Source organism: Danio aesculapii, chromosome 12 (assembly GCF_903798145.1).
Source record: "Danio aesculapii chromosome 12, fDanAes4.1, whole genome shotgun sequence".
Lineage (NCBI taxonomy): Eukaryota > Metazoa > Chordata > Actinopteri > Cypriniformes > Danionidae > Danio > Danio aesculapii.
The window spans coordinates 19,567,078-19,591,068 of NC_079446.1; the positions used below are offsets into that span (position 1 = coordinate 19,567,078).

Below are 23,991 nucleotides of genomic sequence, written 5' to 3' on the forward strand. Positions count from 1 at the left end.
TGCTGCTCCTGATGGCGCTTGCATTTAAATGGCCTTTTATCTCGTTTTACACTTGAACAAGTTTTTTTATTATATATATAAAATAATATAATATACAATTTTTAATTAAATGACATTATCAATGGTGTAAAAGGAAATCATATGTAAAAGGACATACAGTAATATGTGAAAATAGGAAATTTATCGGTGGCTGAAAAACACTTTTTCTGAATATAGCTCATTAAACTGAACTGAACTTCATAAGTGATATTTATATTAAACTAAACAGAGTCAGTTTTAATGTATCTAGAACTACACCAGCATTCTACCATTGACTTTCCTACCTGTCTGACTTGATCGAATGTTCCACAATCTGAAATATTGTTTTGTGAAAATCCCAGTTGATCAGCAGTTTCTGAAATACTCAGACCAGCTCGTCTGGCACCAAAAACAGTGTCACGTTCAAAGACACTTAAATCAACTTTCTTCTCCATTCTGATGCTTGGTTTGAACTGCAGCAGATCGTATTGACCATGTCCACATGCCTAAATGCTGCCATGTGATTGGCTGATTAGAAATTTGCGTTAACAAGCAGTTGGACAGGTGTACCTAATAAAGTGGCCGGTGAGTGTATATATATATATATATATATATATATATATATATATATATATATATATATATATATATATATATATATATACACACACTCACACACTGACTAAATTTGTTTTTTTAAAAAGTGAAAAAGCGTAATAGGACCTCTTTAATATGCATCATTGGTTTTGACTTCTTTCATCTTTAACCTGCTCTTTCTCATTTGGCTGCTCTCTCATAAGCGTCTCTGTTAAAGAGAGTTTGATCAGGGCAACATGGGATTCTGTCTCTGAGTGCTTTGAGGTCACAGCGTCATTGATTTCTGTTTAATCCTGGACACGGCTCTGCTTTATATGCACCTCTCAAGCAGGCTTTAGATAAATGATGAAGTGAGGAGTTCAAAGCCCTGACCTGCTTGCGTTGCCCACCAGAGCCGCTGTCAGGAAGCATAACGCTCATTTGAGTTCTGCCTTATGCCAACATCTCCATTCCTCTTGTGGTCAGAGGTCCAAGCCTTTACGTGCAGTCATGCCCTAAGAATTATTCAATGGCGAGAGGTGATGACCAGTCACACATTTGAAAGTGATCCCTTATGAAAAGGAACAATCTTGAATAACCTTGAGCGTTTGGTGTAGTAAGTGAAGATTATAATATGTTATAATTATCTCTATAAGTAGGGCTGGGCGATAAAATCAGTATCAATATTTATTGACTAAACCCCATTGTCAATATCACAAAAAAAAATTGGTATTTAGTTTAAGTATGAAGGCTGTGGTTTTATTAAAATGTGACTGCTGAGCACGCGCCTTGGAAGCAGTGGCAATAAGCTTAAGCTGCCTTTCCACTGCACACAACATTTGGACACAACTGTCGGAATATGCCCCTTTGTGGTAGTCGCACCGAATTTTCAGTTTTGTCATGGACCATGAGAGAGAAGCTGATTTACGTGGTGTCTGAAATAAAGGAGTGAAAAAGCAAGAGCCTTTATTTTACGCACATACACCATGGTTGACTGAATGAACACCTAGAAACTTATAGACCTCTAAAAAAAATTGGAGGGAATGTGGAGATAACATTAAATAAATGGTACTTGTTATTACTCATCTATGTATAGAAATGTTTTTTTTTAAATACAGACCTTTTTTCTGATTCAAAAAAATAATGAAAAAACTACTATTACTCATCTCGCGTGCACGGACCTGCTTAGACAGCACTGGAACACTGATATGGAGATGATCGGAACTCCATGCAGCTCTCGGATTACTCTCCATTGTAAATGAATGACTTCTGGGCTGGCATTTGTCATGTGCAGTGGAAAGGCAGCTTTAGGGTGTAAGTGCACGTGAACCGCACGCATTTTACAGCTTTTCCGAATGCCCCGAGCGCACCACAATTCATTAAAGTAGAACTAAAGAATTGAAGAATCCACCCGCACGTACTTGTCAGAATAACAAAACACATGAAAATGAGTGCCGTATAGCAGCAGTGAAGAGATTGTAAATAAAAAGATGTCGCCAGAGTGGCTTTTTGGTTTCTTTTCTTGTGCATCCCAGCCACTAGCACCCCATCTTAAAGATTTTTTTATCATAGAGGTAATGTAGTCATTCAACTTCACAATTTGTAATGTTGCAGTATTTATTTGAATAATGATGGTTAGTTCCTTTACTTGAAAGCTCAGATTTGATTATCATAATTTGTGTTTTTGACAGAGTTTGAGGTTTACTGTATCATTATTATTCACACCTTCAAGTTTGCTTTGATTGTTCAGTATTTACGCTTTATCATTGCGCACACTTTAACATTTTATCAAGTTTAAGAGTCTCTTTAACGCTTATATTTGTTTTATTTTAAAGAAATCAGATTTTTTGTTTAAATATTTTTGTTTCTTACTATTAAAACTATTTGCCTTAGTAATGTTGGTAAAATTAAAATAAAGTGGTTAAAAATACTAATATTCCTATATGTGTTAAATCTTCAATAATTATTGATATCGAATTATATGAAACATATCGTGATAATTTTTCTGCAATATCGCCCAGCCCTATCTATAAGTATTTTTGTGTCGGTATAAATAAATGAATAAATTAGTAAGTTAACAAATGCATTTGTAAATAAAGTGAACATTAATGGAAATAAAACTTAGCAACATTTCTTGCTTTCATACAGTTTAACTTGGTGTAATTAAACAACAACCAACAAAAAATAAGAAATAAATATAAAAAATTATTCAATAAATAAATAAAAAATACATTGACAGCCAGCAAAACTTAACATCAAAGCTGCAAGCAGCGATGAAAGGGACACATGCTGTGAAATAGGGCTGCACAATATTTGTTTCAGCATTGATATTGCAATGCATCGAATCGGCAATAGTATTCATCTATGTTTGCAAATTGTTTGTTTTACGCTGATGTGTGAATTCGAAAGTCGAGTTATTTAGGTCATCTTTTGTGAAATTATATTCATATCGCAATATATGTCAGGTTTTTTTTTTCCAATATTTTGTAGCCCTGTCTCAAAACTATGTATCCTATATGTTGATGGTAATAGAAAATAAAAAATAAAAACGAATATAGAATACTATTAAAATGAATAGTTTTGAAGTGATATTAAATGTGTACGTGACTGGTTGCTTTATTTGTAGGTGTATTCTCGTTAATAACTAGGCCCACACGAAATCTGCTCGAAATCTGCATATTTCTGCAGATTCATCATTGAGACTATGTATTTACTTGTCTAAATGTGTGTAAATGTATATTTGTTCAGTTTTTAAATACATTTCACTAATATTATTATGATATAAAAATAGTAATATTAAAATACTCATATGATATATTTATAAAACAGTTTGTAATGTGTTCTGTCTTTTGGTAGATCAATTATATGAGAGACTTGCTTTGTTTACCAAATAAGCGGATCTAATTGAATTTGCATTGTAAACGTTAAATAAATGTTAAAATTTATAATTTGTTGATTTTTCTGTCTAGTAAGTTTTCAGTTTTGATATTTCTAAAATCATTCCGCATAAATCCGCATATTTTTTTTACAAAATTCTCAGCAGAAATAGCAAAAAATGTCCGCAGATTTTGTCTGGCCCTACTAATAGCAAACCATTAATTATGATTTGCAGCTCTTGCACTACTTATTGTGGTGATAGTTGAGTTTTAGGTACAAGTGTTTTTAGTGTGTAGAAACCATTTTATTTTCAAAATATTTTAGAATGCAGTTGATAATAATGTGCATTATTGCAATAAATATTAGTTTCTGGTAGACTTTGGAACTGAGACAAGATGCACTTGTGTTAATCGCTGAAGCTGGCACTGTTATCAGCCAACACGATAATCTCGAGTGGCTAAATGTGGGTTGATTAATGGCCAATATATCGCCTATCAGTAAAAGAGTCTCTTGTGTGTGCAATCAGACGGGAGCGCTGCTAAATGCTCTGGTTCAGCTTTGCCACATCTCCACCCCACTGGCCGAGAAGACCTGGGTCCAGCTTTTCCCTCGCCTCTGGAAGATTCTGTCGGACCGCCAGCAGCACGTGAGTACATGCAAAAAAGCTTGTTTAAACTACTTATTTAAAATGAGTTGAAACAACACAATTTTTAAGGTTTTTTTGGAGATAACTTATTTGTTTAACGTTCAATCAACTTAAATTCATAAATGCAAATAAGTTCGCTTAATCAATTTGTGTTGGGGCAATATGAAGGAATTGTATGGAAGCCAGCATTTTTTTGTGTACTTCACTGTCTTCGAAGTGCTGAGCTAACACTTTGCTTAAACGTTTTCTGTCTAAATGCAGCCTATGACTGCTGGTTTTTGATCTGACCTTTGCTTTGGATTTAGTCAAGACTGACTGTTTTACTACTAAAAATGCGTACGACTGCAGAATCAGCATTCAAAATGTGTGTTAATGGTGTCGGAGGTTTTGCATGTCCGCTCATCTTCGAGACCTTTGCCTGTGTGGGGGGCTCCGGCGGGCTGTCTTTCTGCCCCTGCTGCTGAACTTAAACAAGCGGCATTTGCTAATGAGCAGAAATTAAACCTTTTATGCAAATATCAGTGTTTAATGGACCAGATGTCTTAAGTATTAAAATTCTCATTAAAGAGCTTTAATTTGGAGTGTCTGAGGCTGACTATTACAACACACATTTAAAATGGAAGTCTTCCACTTCATGGCTTTTGTGGGTGGTATAAAGGAACATTAGGACATATTTACTGCACCAGACTTTTTCTGTAATAATAACAACGCAGTGTTACTCTGTATGTAACGTAAACTGTTAAAAAACAAAACTAAAGCAAATGCTCAATAATATACACTGCGTGAGAAACTACTTGAAGATATTACCTGCATTTCATTTTTTTTAACAATCTTTTTATTGAGATGTAATAAAACCATGACAATATAACATCACAATCATATTTACTTTTTTATATTTTTATATTTACTCAACTTTACATTTATTCATTTATCAGATGTTTTTATTCAAAGCAACCTAAAATGAGGATAAAAGAAGCAGAGAGCATCTATATATACAGTAGATGCCATGGCAAGTCAGTTTAGCAGTTTTTTATATATACAGACAGACACGCACACATGCACAAAGAGTGTCTACAAAATGTAGTTTGTCAAATAAATCAGGAGTGCTTTTGTTGGACAATTAAACGATTAAACTTTAGATGCTTCTTAAAAATGGCCTACACTACTTTTGTATTCATTATTATACATTTTCTTACATTGCATTAGTACATATGAAGTTTTTTTATATTTTATTTTTAAATAGTTAATGTATGCGGCCTTTGAACAGATGATTCCAACTAGGGCTGCACGATGCTGGCAAAAATGTGAATCATGATTTTTTTTTTGCTTAATCAAGATCACGATTCTTTCTCACGATTCTGTAAATGTAAAATAAAGGTTAATATGATTAGCCTATTATTATTGTTAATTCTCAAATATATGGTAAAACAACAATAATAATATTAGGCCTATGTGTAGACTACAGATTGTTGGGCGGTGCCTTTTGGTTTTTCAGCTGGTTTTGGGCTGGAAACAGTCAGCTACATCTGGCAACACTGGTTCTCAGAAGTAAACAAGCAGCTGGCGGTCAGCTCACGTGTGTTTTTGCGGCCGCGAATACATCATTACATAAAGACAGAAATGACATTTTTGGGTAAATTATACCTTATAAATACAGTATGTGACACTTTTAACACCATTTGAAGGTGTCAATGTTGCGGTAAAGACTTGTGCGACTGCCTTGCTTCTCTCCTGACCTTGAAAATATAATTGGCTGAATCGTAGAAAAGCTGAATTAAGATTGTGTGTAGGGTCGAATCGAGATCGTGTTCTTTTTTTCAATTAATAGTGCAGCCCTAATTCCAACCATTGAGGACAACACATACACCTAATACACAAATACAATTCATTAAACATGTACACATAGACATCACTTATATGCAATAAAATTGCAGATTGACTATGTCTGTATATAATAACTTATATTTGATTGTAATTTTTACTTAATTTGATCGTAATGCAATAATGTGCACTTTTTGTAAAGCTGCTTTGTAACAATTATTTGAAAAAGCACTATACAAATAAACTTGAATTGAATGTTAATAAATTAAGAACGTCTAAATGCTATATGGAGGACTAGGAGTGCCGGTTAGAAATAAAATGAACAATCAAATGATCAATTAATAATTGATCTTGAATTGCATTAAAATGTGTATAAATCACAATTTTAATGAATAAATAATGGACAAATACATATTTAAATGTTTATTTCAATTGTGTTTTTAAATGTCATTTAATAAGGCAATAAATCAATGCACTTAAAAATAACTTTTAAATGTATAAATAGACCATTTTAAAATTAAATACTTATTATCTTCATATTTTAAAACGCTGATTAATCAAACAATAAAAAACATATATTTATGTATCATTTAAAATGCTTTTATTGATAAATATTTTATTGATAATATATTTATTTACGCTATTCCTAACCCCAACCCTAACAGTCTACTTATAATCTAATAAGAATTGTTTGGCATGTAGATGCAATTTAACTTGTATTCAACAAACGGACCATTAAAATAAAGTCTGACTTTTTTTTTTCAGTGGCAGCAGTGTTTTTTTTAGGAGAGACACTTATTTTATTATATTTACACAACACCCATATTTGAAAAGAGGATTTAGTTGACACTGTGACATGGTGAACTAACAATTTGAGTTAAGCCTGGCTTGTAAAATCAATCAGTTTAATTTGTATACATTTTTGAATACAGAGACACAGAAGTGCTTTATTTATTCACATTTTAATAATTCAATTATTAAATGTATCGTTTGATTCTTAATTTTATTTCTAACTGGCACTCCTAGTCCTCCATAAAATGCTTCATTCATCTATGATATTCAGTTCTTTTATTGGTATTTATTTATCTATTTTTAAGAGCATTAAGTGACAACAAAGGTAAGCTAAATGTAAAAATAGGAGAAATGTTTTTGTTACTGAGCTACAACCAGCTAAATTCAAAATGCAATATTGTGTTAACTGCTGTCCAACAGTGTACTGACGTACTTTACATCCTTGATTTTGAACTTTTTCCAGGCTCTGTCAGGCGAGATGGGTCCATTCCTATGTAGCGGCAGTCACCAAGCTCAGAGAGATTGCCAACCCAGTGCACTAAACTGCTTCGTGGAGGCCATGTCCCAGTGTGTGCCACCCATACCCATCAGACCGTGTGTGCTGAAGTACTTGGGCAAAACCCACAACCTTTGGTTACGCTCCACCCTGATGCTGGAGCAGCAAGCTTTTGAAAAAGGCCTCAACTTGCACATCAAACCCAAACAGAGCACCGAGTTCTACGAACAGGAAAGCATCACTCCTCCGCAGCAGGTACAGCGATGCCCTTCTTCGCTCTTTGTTGTCATTGATGTCGTTGGTGGAGGAAGTTTTGCTTTGTGAAGGTTCACCAAGTGTCGCTCAAAATGAACTTGTGTGCTGAATTTCCAATCTGCTTTGTTTTGACCTGTCAATGATTTGGGTTTGAAGTATCCCAGCATTCAAGCTGCTTATGCTAAGCAGCCGTCTCATTGGGGCACCTCTGAATATGGATGTGTTTGTCCCCTATATTCTTTGAAGATGTGTTCTTGTATTCCCTCAGGAGATCCTCGACTCGCTGGCGGAGCTTTACTCCCTACTGCAGGAGGAGGACATGTGGGCTGGGCTGTGGCAGAAGAGATGCAAGTTCCCAGAGACGAGCACAGCCATTGCATACGAACAGCATGGCTTCTTTGAACAGGTGAGAAACCGGAACCATCGGTTTAGCGTGCATGTACTTAGGGCCTTGTGATTTCCATGGTGTGGAAAATACGGATGGAATTGTGAAAATCGAACATAATGTCAATGCCAAACAAGCTGCACTTTAATATGAGTTGTGCTGAATCAAGATTCCATTGCAAAAAATGCTGATGTCAAATTGGTAACATTTAAATTGGTAGCTTTAGATAAAACAAAATGTTAGCAAACAATATGAACATGTATTTTAGTTCATCTCACCTCAAAGCAGGTTTAAAAGAATTCGAAGCTAAACTAAGGCTAGTGATGTTGGAAAAATATTTACACATTAAGCTTCTCATTCCTCACAAAGCTAAAAGTAAGACAGTACACTTAAATTGATATTATCTGTGAATATTAAATAGCATTTTTTATGTTATTACATTTTGAAATATTAATTTTTGTAGTGAAACTAATCTGAAGACGTGGGAATGGACTGTACAATACACAAATATAATTATTCAAACACTTGATATTAATGGTATTATATTTATTATTTTCAGTAATACTTATATTCCAAGGCAAGGCAAGTTTATTTATATTGCACACTTCATACACAATGGTAATTCAAAGTGCTTTACATAAACAAGAATAAAAGAGACAAGAAAATAAAAATGATTAAAAGAATTAAAAATGATTAAAACAGATTAAGACGTGTTAAAACAGCTTATAAAATAATGAAAAAGAAAGAAAGACACAATAGTGCGATCTGTCAGACGTAGCACAGTGCTCATTCAGTAAAGGCACAGCTAAACAGAAGTGTTTTCAGTCTTGATTTGTACGTGTCTACTGTTGGAGCACATCTGATCATTTCTGGAAGCTGATTCCAGCAGTGGGGGGCGTAATAGCTGAAGGCGGATTCACCCCGCTTTGAGTAAACTCTTGGAATTTCTAATTTACTTGATCCTAATGATCTGAGGGATCTGTTAGGTTTGTATTCAGTGAGCATATATGTAATGTATTGAGGTTCTAGGCCATTTAGTGACTTATGGAGAAGTAGTAATACTTTAAAATCTATTCTAAATGTAATTGGGAGCCAGTGTAGAGACCTGAGGACAGGTGTGATGTGCTCTGATTTTCTGGTTCTGGTCAGAATCCTGACAGCGGCGTTCTGGATGAGCTACAACTGTCTGACTGTCTTTTTGGGAAGGCCAGTTACACAGTTACATATTCCAGGAAAAAAATTAGGGTATCAAAAATAGTGCAGTGTATTAAATTAAGTCACTTGCGTTTGTGAATATTAAATGCATTAAAAAAATAAACTACATTTTTAAGATATTAATATTTTTTGTGTCTTTTAATTACCACAGTTATTTAAAATAAATTTGTATTAAATCATATATCATATCACAACAAATTTAGAAGAAAACATAAGACAACACTGCTTTTCTAAAAAAATATTTTTTAAAAATTCAATAAAAATATTTGGTTATTAAAATGCCTAATTATTTTAATATAAAAACAGTGCATCATTAAAACTGAAAACATGACATTTTAGAAATAGAGTCCAAAGTGTGATCCTTTCAATGTCTTAAAATGAAGCAAACTGTAATGCTGGTTTCATCCTCATTAGGCTCAAGAAACCTATGAAAAAGCAATGGAGAAAGCACGCAAAGAGCACAACGTCTCACCCGCCATCTTTCCAGAGTACCAGCTGTGGGAAGATCACTGGATCCGGTGAGTTGAATAACCACAGTTTAGATAACTAACAGAGACTAAAATTAAACTCTTAACTCTTTCTTTTAATCGCTTTAGAAAAAAGCTATATAAAATATATAAATAATAACAATAAACGTACATTTCCTGAACATTCTTCAGCCTCCGTTAGAATTCCAGTATACAGAAAGTGTATAATGTAATATAATAAACCAAAATACTGCTTTTATTTTCAGCTGCTCTAAAGAGCTGAACCAGTGGGAGCCTCTGACTGAGTATGGACAATCTAAAGGACACAACAACCCATACCTTGTTCTGGAGTGTGCCTGGAGAGTGTCCAACTGGGCTGCTATGAAAGAGGCTCTAGTGCAGGTAAGCTTACTGTAATTATTATGCTCACCTAGGCAATTACTTATTGAAATGTTTAAAGTTATGTGGATTTGAAATAATTGTTGTAGCATTATAACTGTTTTTATGGTCACTTAAATATGTTAATGGTTATGCTACATTTTAAATATGTAAAATGCAAATTTTCTGTAATGGCTAAAACTGTTTAGTGGTAAAAATTGGCTAAAGTTTGCATAAAGTGAAATGGGCAAAAAGAATATTTATGAATACTTTCGCGTATTGTATTGTATCCTGTATCATATTGTTTCGCTTGCATATGTATCACGTGTACAGAGCTCCTAAAGTGTCATGGACAAAAATTATATTAATGAAGATTTTCGCCTATCGTATCGTGTATCATATTGTATCGCTTGCATATGTATCACGTGTACAGAGCCCCTAAAGTGACATGGGCAAAAATAATGTTTATGAAGACTATCGGGTATCGTATCATGTATAGTCTATCATATTGTATCGCTTACATATGTATTACGTGTACAGAGCCCCTAAAGAGACATGGGCAAAAATAATATTAATGAAGACCTTCGCATATTGTATCAAATCATGCATCATGTATCATGTTGTATCCCTTGCACATGCATCACATGTGCAGAGCTCCTAAAGTGACATGGGAAAAAACAATATTAATGAAGACTTTTCGCGTATCGTATCAAATTGTGTATCGTATTGTATTGCTTACATATGAATCACGTGTACACTACATAAATATTGCGTGCGCTAGACATAGATGTACATATCGAATGCACACGACATAGTTTCACGTGTGCACAACTTCACAACTTCTGTATTGCATGTGCACGAGATGTGTACCCCCCCCAACCCTCTCCCCCCAAATGTCACTTTAGGGGCTGTGTACTTTTGGCCAGATTCTCTGCATTAAATTGTATACACACACGCACGCACGCACGCATGCACACACGCACACACTTCCAGTTCATTTACTGTAGATAACCTCGAACCACAGTTATGAATTGACTGTGACACCTCAAATCATCATTGGAGTCTCACCATATTGCTTAATGTGAAAACGGCCCACTTTTGTGCATTATGCAGAAAGTAACACGCTAACTGGGCTTGCCGAATTGTTTATGAGTGTTCAGAGTTGTAGCCTTGCTGTCGGTGGGTAATTTATGGGCTTCACTTCTAAAACAAAGTAGAAAAAGTGTGTGATAGGAGCCGGACACATTATAAATACTCTTGGCTCTTGTTCAAGGAGACTTGGAACGAATCCATTCAGGTTTCTGTCCTAAGGTGACACCTAATTAAATTGTCCAGCCCAGCAGCCCTCCCACTCCTCCTCCTCCTTCCCTCTCCGTTCACTTTGCATCTAATATTTACGGATACGTGCTTGAATAATTGCTCAAACATCTGCTGGGAAGTGATTTGTTTTCTCCGTTCCAGGGGAGGCGGCTTGGCAGCAGCAGTTGCTCTCAGGAAGTTTAAATGTCCCCGCTTTCAATTAAAGGCGGGTGGATAAGGCCAGTCCTGACGCAGGGTTATTTATGAAATGTCGGCTGTGATAAGCACACACTGACCGGAGAGTCTAAATCTCTCCACGTAGTCACACTGCACAATGCCAACAAACAGACTTTTTATTCTCTCTATGACCACCTATTAGGGTTGCTGCATTAGTGAACAGGCTGATCAGATGAACATGAAGTAAACTAGATGTTATAGCAAGCTAAAGCTAAGATCGGGATGAGGCTTTTAAAAGAAATGGTCACTAAAATGGATCCCAAGTTCTGTTATTAAAAATAAAATCTTGAATCACTTAAATATATGTATAGATTGTTTGGTTGATTCATTGAAATTTGTATTTTTATTAAGAAATGCAGTTTTTGCATAGTTGAAAAATGTTTCTAGACATGTAATTGAGTATATGAAAATGAGTTTTAGAATGCGCCTTGTTAATGTCATGAGCATAAAAACAAGCACCAGCCACTGTCAAAATCATTTACCTGCGAATGGTGAGTTGTAATGGTGATATCTGCGTATGTCTGCTTGGTGGGGATTCGATACTATTCCCAATACTGGTCTCACATTGCGTTATTGTTTTTTTTTGCGTTATTTGTTCACTATTTAAAAAAATTGTTTAGACAATTTAGAAATGGACAAATGCCCTTTTTATTAAATGTCATCTGCTGCACAATTCTTTGTAAGATAAAAAAATCTATTTAGTCAAATAACAACTTACTTGCTATTTTAAAATGAAGTAATAATAATTTTAAAATAATGATAATAGAAATAACTTCCTGCTCTTTATAACATGTAATGTTTACCTCCATTGATTTAATAATACAAATTTGAATTGGTAAAGCTGGCAGAGTTTGAGTTTGCCATGAAGTGGAGATCACTTCGCTCAAACTCAAATTGGCGGGGGGCCTTTCCAGAGTCTGAAAATCCATAAGAGGGCTGTTTTAACATTCTAGCACATAACATGATTTAGAGTATCAAAGCTCCTTTTTGTTTCTTGTACATATTGAAGGTGTAGTTTAAATTGCTATTAAAAACTACAATTTAATAATAGGCTTAATAATAATAATACTATTATCTTTTTTTTTTTTTTTTGGAAAACTACAACAAAGAGGGGAAAAGTGTGTATGTATTCACATTTACTTTAACATGTTCAATTCAGCCAGCAGTTAAATTTTACTAGTGTACATTTTTATACAAATCTTTATATGCATATTAGAAAAATCTAATAATGAGACAATTTGAATTGAATATTAGCAAAAAGATCATATTTACACCACCCGCATAACGTGTAAGCCATGAAGAGGTTTGCACAACAAAATACAGGCGGTATAAAACTGAATATTTACAAAAATTACAAAACAGCTTTAATAAAATAGAGCACTTACGGACATAAATTTTAACTTTTAAATCAGCCCCAGAAATAATCTGCATGTGCGTTACTGCATGCTGAGAGTAAAACCGAAAGTAACCAGAGTATATAGTACAGTAACTTAAATGTCCGGTAGGTAGGGGGTCAAAATCACAAGTGGCTATGCAACTGCACAACAATAATAGTGATTTAAATATGTTTTGTTTGACCGAATCTCGTTACATTTTGATATCAGTTGTGGGCCAGAGGGAGGAGGACGGGGGGCGCAAGTGGCCTGCGGGCCGTCAGTTTGAGAACCCTGGGATAGAGCATGTAGATGAGAAGGCATGCACACTGCTCTAACAGGGTAACTGTGGGACCCGACCAGATTTCTTGTGATGTGAGATTAAATGACCATATAAAATGCTGTGATACTCAGATCTCTGGAACAATTTGAATGGGAGCGGATGGTCAACATTAGGTAATCCCACATTCAACATCCTTTTAGAAAAGCATATCTGCGCTTTAAGCTGGATTTATACTTTCACCTGGCTCCACAGCACAAACAGCAGACTGCGAGCACTCAGTCTTGAGTTGTGGAGGCTTTTCATTACTCATTCAAATCAATCACATGTACAACCTCTATTCTGGACTGTATAGACTGTGCATGGATGGACTAGTGCTGCTTTCTGCTTTCGACTGTGCATGCAGCATAACAGCCCTCAAACTGAACAGTCAGATTGTCGATGAGTGACAGCAGAAAAAAATATGACAGAGCAAAATTTCTTTGAAGGACATTCAACTTGGAATATGAGATAACAATATTGTATTCATTTATTTTTTCTCTGTGACACTTTTTCTTATTGTGTTGACAGAACTGCTAATAGTAAATCGATGTCAATAAAAAAAAAAGTCATACAATTTTTGTGCAACTTACATTTTGGGTTGTCATTCCACTCAGCGGCTAATGAAATTTGAGATTTAAATTTAGCGGGAACACTCGAGTCGAGAAAGTGGACAGCAGTTGGACAATGAGTGAATGAATAGCCGGAGAGGTCAACTAGCAGGAGAATATACATGAAATGTCTATATTCCATAACAAGTATGAAGATGATTGGTCAGTTCTTGTTACGTGACTTGTGATGCACTCTTGGCATTCTGAAAAGTTGAGATGTTTTCAACTAGGTGCGCCTAGAATACGTGATTGTTTCACTCTCAATATGCGCGTGCCAACCGCGTGCCTTCACTGGAAATATCGAACTTGCACGTGCAAAAAATTTGCTATGTGAGTAGGGATGTAACGATTCACCGTGAGCCATTTAAATATGATTTAAATATGTGATGATTTAAATCATTAGAAATGTTGAATGAATCGCGATACATTTTTTTGAACAGAGAGGGCGCTGTGTTTACAGGTGCAAGCTCGCTTTACCTGCAAATCAGCGGTGAGCAAGAGGTGGGGTGGCAGAGTAAAATGATAGCGGTGAAGTGTGCCAGACAAAGCACAAACCTGTGCAAATACTGCGAAAAGACGCTTACCTACACTAACAGAACAACGAATATGATGCACATAAATTGTCAGCACGGGGAAAAACTACTGTCACCATTAATAAGCCAAACCAAGCAGACTCCGCTTGCAGCTCCGCTTGCTCTGATGAGTGCTACAGAGATCACACGGTGCATCAGTGTTTTCATAGTGAAAGTGTGAAGATGTTTTTCACACTTAAAGAGAAAGTTGTTCTGTTACAGAAGCAGGTATTAAATTAGTTTTACCCTCTCCTTTTCAAAATAGTTTATGCATATTTTAATAATTTTTTTTTTTTATTGAATATTTAAAAATGTTCAAGATTATCTCTTAAATATATCACACTGATATTTATACTAATTAATTATACAAGTAATATTAATTATTCACCTTCATAATCATGTTCAACTCCTGTCTCTATGCTACTATATAATTTGTCATTTTAGAATCAGTATTTTATGCCAGTGGCCAGTCCCCTGGAGCAGAGAGCCTATTGACCACCTCTGTACATACTGCTCTTTGGTTCAGGAAAGGCTTTCCTCTCCACACCGGCCATCTCAGTCTCCAGTGAAAGAGTTTTTCTTCAGCAGGGACATTGTAAATGTGCAAAGACCTCAGAAAACATAGATATGCTGAAATTTCTTTTTAAATATGTAAAGTCCCAGCACAGTCACAGTTTTAGTTTGTTTATATTAATGAGTCTTCTTTAGTTTGGATTATAATTTTTTTATTATTATTTTAAAAATAGCAATTTAGCTCTCCTTAAATTTGTTTCAAATAATTTTGTAAAAAAATCATGGCTAAATCACATTGTGAGATTAGGATCATGAATCGTATCGAATCGTGTATCCGGTCAATTGTTACATCCCTATATGCGAGCGGCCCATATTTGTCTAGTTTTGGTCTAAAAACGTTGAAAACAGACATGTTAAAATGGTTAAAAATAATAGTAGTAAATTTATAATAATAACTTTACAGGCTGTAAACCTTTAAATGCTAGTATGTCTTATTACAGTGGTGATTTTCTGTTCATCAGGTAGAGCTGAGCTGTCCGAAGGAGATGGCCTGGAAGGTGAACATGCATCGTGGCTACCTGGCCATATGTCACCCTGAGGAGCAGCAGCTCAACTTCATCGAGCGGCTGGTGGAGATGGCCAGCAGCCTGGCCATCAGAGAATGGAGGAGACTTCCACACATCGTTTCTCACGTCCACACACCCCTGCTGCAGGTGAGGACGTCAGTTTGTGAGCTGACAAACACCCTTTAACCAGACGTTCGCCAGCTGTAATATAATTGTTTTCTTTTTTTTTTTTCCAAGCAGAATAACTCAATCAGAGCACCACTAGCGATCCAATCTAAATTGATTGTCAATTTTAAATGATGGCACCTTAAAAGCAGAACATCTGGTCAGATTTCACCGCTGACAAGCGGGATATTCGGGCAAACTCATTTCACATGTGTGTGTGCCACTTTATACAAACCCAGAAGAGAATGGTTAAAGCACACGCTTTTCTTATAATTGTCTTTTTTTTGTTCTGCGTTTTTGCACAATATCATTTCTTCTTTTGTCAGACCTGGTCCCTTCTTCCCTCTTCCTCCCCTTTGGCCCTTTCTAAAATGGCTGAGATAGTGTTGACTGCACCATTGTGGCGCACAATAGGCGGCTTGTATTAATATTCAGCGCAAAGATCAGCCTCCTGACTACCACACGCATAATCAGGCAGAGCACACAATGGGACAGAGCTGAGGTGATGTGTGCGTGTAGATTAGGGTAATGTGTGAGAGCTGTCCACGCACCGCAGCCTCAGAGCACTGTTAGAGGCAACTCTTGAGCTCAGCTGTGGGCTGATGGCAAACGTGAAAGCCAAATTGAGGAAATGAGGCGTTGTTGTTGGAGATTGGGATTACACCAAATTTGGTGTCAGGGGTAATGGTTGACTGTTCTGTGGTCTGCGTGATTGAAGAGTTGGATACGGTAGATGTAATTACAATCTTGGATAAATAAATAAATAAAAACAAATGAGGTGACTAAATGTTTTAATAAAAAAGACAAAAACTAGGGCTGTGCAATTAATCAAATCGCAATTTGAAATATTTCGATTAGTTAATTGCAAGAGGCTGCAATCTGAAATAAAGATGTGTTATTTAATTTCCCTCGCCCAGAGCAAATGCGTGACTGCCTGTGTCCTGACATTTTATCCTACCCGTCAGATTATGCTATCAACACTGTATTTGAATGGTTCTAAGGTTGGGGTTAGGGATTAGGTAGGTTATGGAGATATTACAGCTTCATATCACACTACTCCACATTAAAATTTACACTGGTAGCAAAATATGTTGGGTAAGATATTGTGCCCTCAAAATGTGCTTATTTACTTTTTTAAACGACGGACCCTAGCTGTGTGTGACTGCCTTGCTAGCCAAATGAGTGAGCACACTTTCATTCTGCTCAATCAAAATTGCACAACCGAACTAAGGCCACAATAAAAACAAAAAAAGAAAACCAATCGGAAGGCGCTGACAAGGAGGATTATGTCGTCTGCTGAATTTGTAAGTGGGGAATATTTTGGTTTCAAAATCACAGACACTGAACAAAAACAGGTAAATTTTAAGAGCTGTCGCAGAATTGTTGCCATGGCTTACAGATTATGAAGCTGAAGCTTGACTTGAAAATTAAATCGTAAATCAAATCGCAAATCAGTCAAAACAATTGCAATTAGATATTTTTTACCCAATTCGCACAGCCTTAACAAAAATTAACTTCAAAAGGCAAAGTTTATTTCTGAAGTACTTAAAATTTTTTTGTTTAAAAAAGTACGTCACTTCCAGATTCTAAAATCATGCATTATTTGCACACTCTATATTTGTTCTGAGTGTGTTTGTGTTCTGTTGAACTAAAAAGTTAATTTGAAAAATGTTGATGTTTCCCAAGTCAGTGATGACCAATCAGTTCTTCATAATTTAAGAATGATGTTTTTCTTCTACAAGTTTAAACAAAAAAGACATACTTTGCATCATACACGGGAACAATTTAATATTTCAGCATTTTATTAATTTAAATTTGTTGTTTTAAAGGGCACCTATGATGAAAATCATCTTTTTAAGCTGTTTGGACAGAACTGTGTGTAGGTATAGTGTGTTCACAGTCATATTGGAGTCATATGAAGACAACAAGTCTCTTTTTTGAAACTTCCTGACGTTAAAATAGGACCCAAAACCCTCCCATTTTAAGGCCCACCGCAACGTGACGTAAGAGTGCGGTTTTCCTATTCATCCATTTGATTGATAGCCTCATATTAACATGTCTCCATAGTAACGAGTATAATCATATCAACAAGACAGGACGTGTGCAAAGCAACCGGGAATAAAAGATCTGTTCAGCACTCTGCGATCATCAGTCATCAAATGCGATCAAGAATGAGTTTTACAAGTTTGAAATGTGTTTAAAACAGTGCATGTTTATAATAAATTACAGCGATTTTACCGTCTTTACGTTATCACCACAGCCACATGTCAGTACAGTTATAAAAGAAGATGCTTCAATCCCGGTTTGTGGACGTTAAATCAGGTTTTGTACATTAACATAATGGATGTGCATATAGCAGTGAATATTAACGTGTATTCTGTAAAACAATGCAAAGTTAGACACACCCACTGTGTGTGTGTGTACATGCTTGAACTTTGTAACAACATTGTGTGTGACTCGTTATGGAAAGACTTGAATTAACTCCACAATAAATACATCAAATGATCATTGTGAAAGTTCTTACTGTAGTATTTCACACAAACGTTACGTGAGATCTGCTTCCTTCATGTCTGTCACTCTGCTGTTTATCTGACGCAGTTGAGGCGGAGATTGAGGCACACTCTGACAGGCACATGGGAACGGTGGGTGAGGAGAACTAGCATTAAAGGATCAGTTAACAAAAACAGCTATATAGTGTTCAAAGCAGAACATTCCAATATTCTGAAAGCTATAATAATTTGATGGGTGTTTTGAGCTGAAACTTTACAGACACATTCTGGAGACACAAAAGACTTATCTTAAATCTTGAAAAAGGGGTAAAATAGGTGCCCTTTAAGTTCAAATGAATATTTCAGTTACTCCTCAATGAAGAAAACAATGAAAACATGATTTGTGATATTCAGAATTGGGGTTTTTATTTTTTATTTTATTTCATTTTTTACAAAACGGCATATAAAGTCTATACATTTACCCTGTTTGAGCTCAAGCTTATTGTGAGTAAAGAACGATGCATGCTGTTGGCATGTAATAATGGCCATTCTTCACTGGCTGTTGTCGTCCATTCAGTAATGCAGTCTTTGCCCCAAAGCCATTGACTTGAGTGATAATTGAATTTCCTGATAATTGAATCTGTTTACACCTGCACTCCCTGATACAAGCATACAGAAAATCCGAGTCCAATAAGAGCGATTTGAATGGACGGGAGAGGCAGACAGGAGCCGTGAGACAGACAGAGAGAGAGAGAGAGTGAGAACGCCACCAAGTTTAAAATGGCTCGTAATTACTTTTCCCCCATCAGATAGTGTTTGATTAAATACCTGCAAGAAAATTAAATTTACATGATGAATGGGCACTCAGAATGAAGGTTATAATGTGCCATCAGCTGATATTAACAGATAATTGTGAAAAATATTGTATTGCTTAATTTATTTTGTTTTGGGGTGGGGGGGATTTGATTTGGTAAGTCTATAGACTGATTTGAGGCATTTATCTTGTAAACCAGGCATTACTATTGAACGGATTGTTTTTGGATGTGTGTATGTGCGTTCACGGGGCATAATTCATTATCACGGCTCCAGCTACTCATCGTGTGCATGGTAAACCATCATGCTGTAAATCACCTTGTAAGTGCCAGACTGCCTCCCTCACATCTTTCTTTTCCAATTCGCAGAAGAGATTAAAGATCCACGTGGCATTTCGAGTGAGTGAGAGAGTATGTGTGTGTGTTTGGCGCCTGGTATGTTAAGGTCATGCATCAATAGTTTGTAAGGAGTGGGTAGCAGTTTTTGGGTCACTGTGGTCTGTGTCCTTTACTGGTGTGGTTTAAGTGTGGTCTGAGAGCGTGATTAGGCATTAAGGGAATATACGCTTCACTTGTGCGCTTCCCTCTCTCTGCCTGTTCTCCGAGTAAATGGCTTTTAAGATACTTTGATCCATCCATCCATTCGTTCAGCCATCTCGAGACTTCGTTTCTCTATTTCTTTTTCTTTCTCAATAGGAATCATAAGCCTGTAATACAGTCGCAGTAATGGATTTTGAAGTGTGCGTGTGTGTGCGTGTGTGCTGTTTCTTGAATGACTGTAGCCCTCAGAATTAAACAGAACAGAAGCTTTTAAAAGAGCTTGCGGATGTTGCTTCTTGAGGATGTTTATTATTAAATCTCATCTGCTTATTTCTGGATATTTTTCATTCAGGCTGCCCAGCAGATCATTGAGCTACAGGAAGCAGCTCAGATTAACGCAGGACTCCAGCCTGCCAACCTGGGCCGCAACACCAGCCTCCATGACATGAAAACTGTGGTGAAGACCTGGAGAAACAGGCTGCCGATTGTATCTGACGACCTTTCTCATTGGAGCAGCATCTTTATGTGGCGGCAGCACCATTATCAAGGTATGACAAAATATCAAAACATAGGCTTCCCATGGGTCATTGGAATTTTGAATATCATGGAATTTTTAAAGGTCTGTTCCAGACATTGAATGTCTGAGACTTTTTTTTTGGGCCAAGTCATGCAATATCAGGGATTTTTGTTTGCCACTTTAAATTGTAATTTCCATTAGCAGGGATTGAAGTTAACCTTTTTTCTTGGTAGCACCGGTGCTCCTAACTTCAAAAATGTAGGCGCACCAGCCAAAGTTTAGGTGCACCCACCAACTATTATGAGCAGCGTTACTACAAGTTTTATATTAACAGAGTTATTGCATTTAAATGCAAATCTAACAAACAAACAAAATCTGCATGCGCCCACCAGCCCTACATGCACTGCTTGACATGAATGAGATGAACTGAGTTAAGGATAATAACTTTGCTGTTCTCACAGGTTGTGCCTGAAATTGCACACATGATACTGACATTTATTTGTATACGTCATCTTAATAGCAATACCGGTCTTTTCATGAGCTGCAATAGATTAATATCAGTGAATGCATGCTCTCTTGCGATGGTGAATGCGGTGCCAGTCGCATGGCTGACAGCATCGTGACGATTGAATGAAGGATTAATTAACGTTAGAACATCTCGTGCTTAAGATGTGTAGATGTGGCAAACACTGTTACCTAAATACTCCGTCTCACCAGCTTTACGGTGAATGGCTTTAGTCATTTTCATTGCTCTTCAAAAAGTATAAATGGTGGATTAACATTCACCACATGATCACTAATTAGATGTGCATTATTTGTAACTTTAGGTGGTTTCTAAAACAAAATTTGTCAGTGTTATTTTCATTTTCTCGTATCCAGACCTTTACATTTTCGTGGCTGTACAGTAGCTCCCTGTCATCTGAACTAGGTGATTGACAGCTGATATTAGCCAATCCATTTGCGTTCTGTTTTAGAGCAGTGGGCCAATTAGAAGAGCTTGAAGGCGGGGCAAACATTGCGGGATATATTTACTGCAGCAAGTTGACATGTCAACTGTTTTAATTCATTCCTGAGTGCTGCGTTTGGCGTTTTTTGGTGCAAAGATGCTTTCTGCCTGAATTTCTTCTAAATATGCGCATGTGGTGAACATTTTGCATTGAAATGGGTCGCACGGCAACAATTTATGCACTCACACAAATGCTCCAAAATATATTTTGAGATTGCATCGATAAGATTTTGGACGCATATCAAAATGGTTGCATGTATATATGTATATATGTATATATATATATATATATATATAATATATATATATATATATATACATACATAGATTTATGTGTGTGTGCATGCGTGGGTGGGTGTGTGCGTGTTTTATACATGTACTTTTTTCTTGTTGTTTCTCGCCTGTCATTATGTTTAGGCTATTTTTCAGTTTCTTTTTATAGCCACTTGACAGGTACAGTCTGGTGACTGCATTTGACCTAATTAAGCCAAACATGTCAGGATAAAATAAATTTCTTTGGCTTCAAAATTACCATTTTAAAAATGGTTATTATGAAGTAAACAAAAAAGCTAAATATGATGTTTGTAAAATTACTATCAAGCTGTCAAACATGGGAGAAGGAACACTTACCAACCACACAAACAGCAAGTACTTGTTTTTTTTTTTTTCAAAGTGTGAGGTAAATTTTCCATTGTTCTCATAGTGGCTGTTAAAGTCCTGCAAAGTTATATTCAAGCTAAAACCATTTCAATATTGTTTTTATTTTAACATATTATTTTAAGATAATATTAACCCATGTTGGGTGTTGGAGATGTTTTCATCCACTCTGGGCTGATTTTAAGTTTTAATTTGACCACAACTTTCTCTGTGTTTCAGCAAATTGAATGGTTTTTGGTGACAAATCTTATTTTGACACATTTTGGGAAAATGTAAAAAAAAAAAAAAAGTTGCTGTTTTTGCCCTATTGACTTTCACAATAATGACATTATTTTATTGCAAAGCCATGACACCATTTGATCATGCATTCTTAATTGTTGCTGGTTATGCCTGTTGGGAATAGGTAAACTTGCAGTGGGCCTTAAAATGATTTTTTCAAGAGTGAACAATTTGAACAGTACAAAAGGGCTAATATATAAGCACAACAGCAGCCTTTTTTGTGTTCATTAGATGTAGGTGTGTAACGGATCACAACCCATGGTTCGGAATGCATGTGACCCGCGGATTAATAACTTTTTTTGAACTTGTAGGTTAATCCAACATTGATAACAATTGCAGAGAGATCACCTTCTGCATCATTCAAATCACATGTATGAAAGCATTTTAGCTTCCCTGTAAAGTATAATGATAGTGGAAAAAGTGGTGGTGGGACCTAGCTAAATGCTTTCTTAGGTTATTAAATAAAGGTGTTTTCTGTCACTGTTTGTTTAGCCTGCATTAATGCATTCAGTGTAAAGCTGCACAATTAAACATTAGAAGATCGTGATCTCAATTCAAACCCACGCAACATGAATGATAAATTATAATAATTTGCATATGTTTATTAATCCTTCGAATCACTGCATTTATATCAGTGTTTAATTGAGACAGATTCATTTTAGACACTTTTTCAGTTAGTAATTAAATTAGTTATTAAAAAATACAGAATTACTGGGAGAACAGTTTATAGTTCAGATATAAACACTTTTTTATGGTGAAGATTAAAATCACAGTTTAATGGAACTTGACGCTGGTGAATGTTGTAGCAATTACATTGTGTAACCAATGGGTGGCGACTAACTACCATCAAAATTATGCCACTGAATAGGTTTTCAAAAATAATACACATAAAATGAAAGTTTTATGTGTGAATTGTTGAATCATTATTTGAAAATATATATGGCATGTTGTACAAGATGTTAGATTTCTCTATCTAGCATTATCAGCAGCAGTAACAAAGGTCATTGTTAATATTGAATATTTTCCTTTTTACTGCTGGTTCTTTCTTGATAATTATTTTAATGTCTTTGTCGTTGATCCGTGACTCAAAAAACCATAGTGTGATCCGAGCCGTGAGATTTGTGATTCGTTGCACCACTAATTAGTTGTCATGGTAATTACGATTTTTTTAGTTGTGGCAAAATCTGAAAATAAATGGTCACAATGTTCTCATTATTGCAACAAATTTGTTTCAATTGATTTCTCTTTTTTTTTTTTTTTGTCTCTGCAGCCATTGTGACTGCATATGAAACCAACACACAACATGACCCAAACACTAACAATGCCATGCTTGGAGTGCACGCCTCAGCATCTGCCATTATTCAGTATGGAAAGATCGCCCGAAAGCAAGGTCTGGTCAACGTGGCTTTGGACATTCTGAGTCGCATTCATACCATCCCTACAGTGCCTATTGTAGACTGCTTCCAGAAGATCCGTCAGCAGGTTAAATGCTACCTGCAGCTGGCTGGAGTCATGGGCAAGAATGAATGCATGCAGGTGAGTGAAACGGGAGAATTCGTCCATTCATTCTTTTCTGTTTAGCCCCTTTATTAATCTGAGATCGCCCCAGCGGAATGAACCGCCAACTTATCCAGCATATGTTTTATGCAGTGGATGCCCTTCCAGCCCTAACCCATCACTGTGAAGCATCCATACACACATACACCACGGACAGTTTAGCTTACCCAGTTTACCTGTACCGCATGTCTTTGGACTTGCGAGGAAAACCAGAGCACCCGGAGGAAACCCTGAGATCGCCCCAGCGGAATGAACCGCCAACTTATCCAGCATATGTTTTATGCAGTGGATGCCCTTCCAGCCCCAACCCATCACTGTGAAGCATCCATACACACATACACTACGGACAGTTTAGCTTACCCAATTTACCTGTAGCATGTCTTTGGACTTGCGAGGAAAACCGGAGCACCCGGAGGAAACCCACGCCAACACAGGGAGAACATGCAAACTCCACACAGAAATGCCAGCTGACCCAGCCCAGGCTCAAACCAGCGACTTTCTTGCTGTGAGACAATTGTGCCACCCACTGCACCATTGTGACGCCCGATAAGAA

The 23,991-nt window shown here is 36.3% G+C and overlaps 1 protein-coding gene across 2 annotated transcripts in view; it reads left to right on the forward strand.

The window, feature by feature from the left end:
* Positions 1–23,991, forward strand: part of trrap (transformation/transcription domain-associated protein) — a 185,343-nt gene that overhangs the window by 110,068 nt on the left and 51,284 nt on the right. For both annotated transcript variants that reach the window (XM_056469966.1, XM_056469967.1), the window contains exons 52-59: positions 3,998–4,117; positions 7,194–7,481; positions 7,750–7,887; positions 9,496–9,599; positions 9,815–9,950; positions 15,372–15,563; positions 19,775–19,970; positions 23,152–23,417. In XM_056469966.1, coding sequence (XP_056325941.1) covers positions 3,998–4,117; positions 7,194–7,481; positions 7,750–7,887; positions 9,496–9,599; positions 9,815–9,950; positions 15,372–15,563; positions 19,775–19,970; positions 23,152–23,417 — 1,440 coding nt within the window. The remainder of the gene's footprint in view (positions 1–3,997; positions 4,118–7,193; positions 7,482–7,749; positions 7,888–9,495; positions 9,600–9,814; positions 9,951–15,371; positions 15,564–19,774; positions 19,971–23,151; positions 23,418–23,991) is intronic.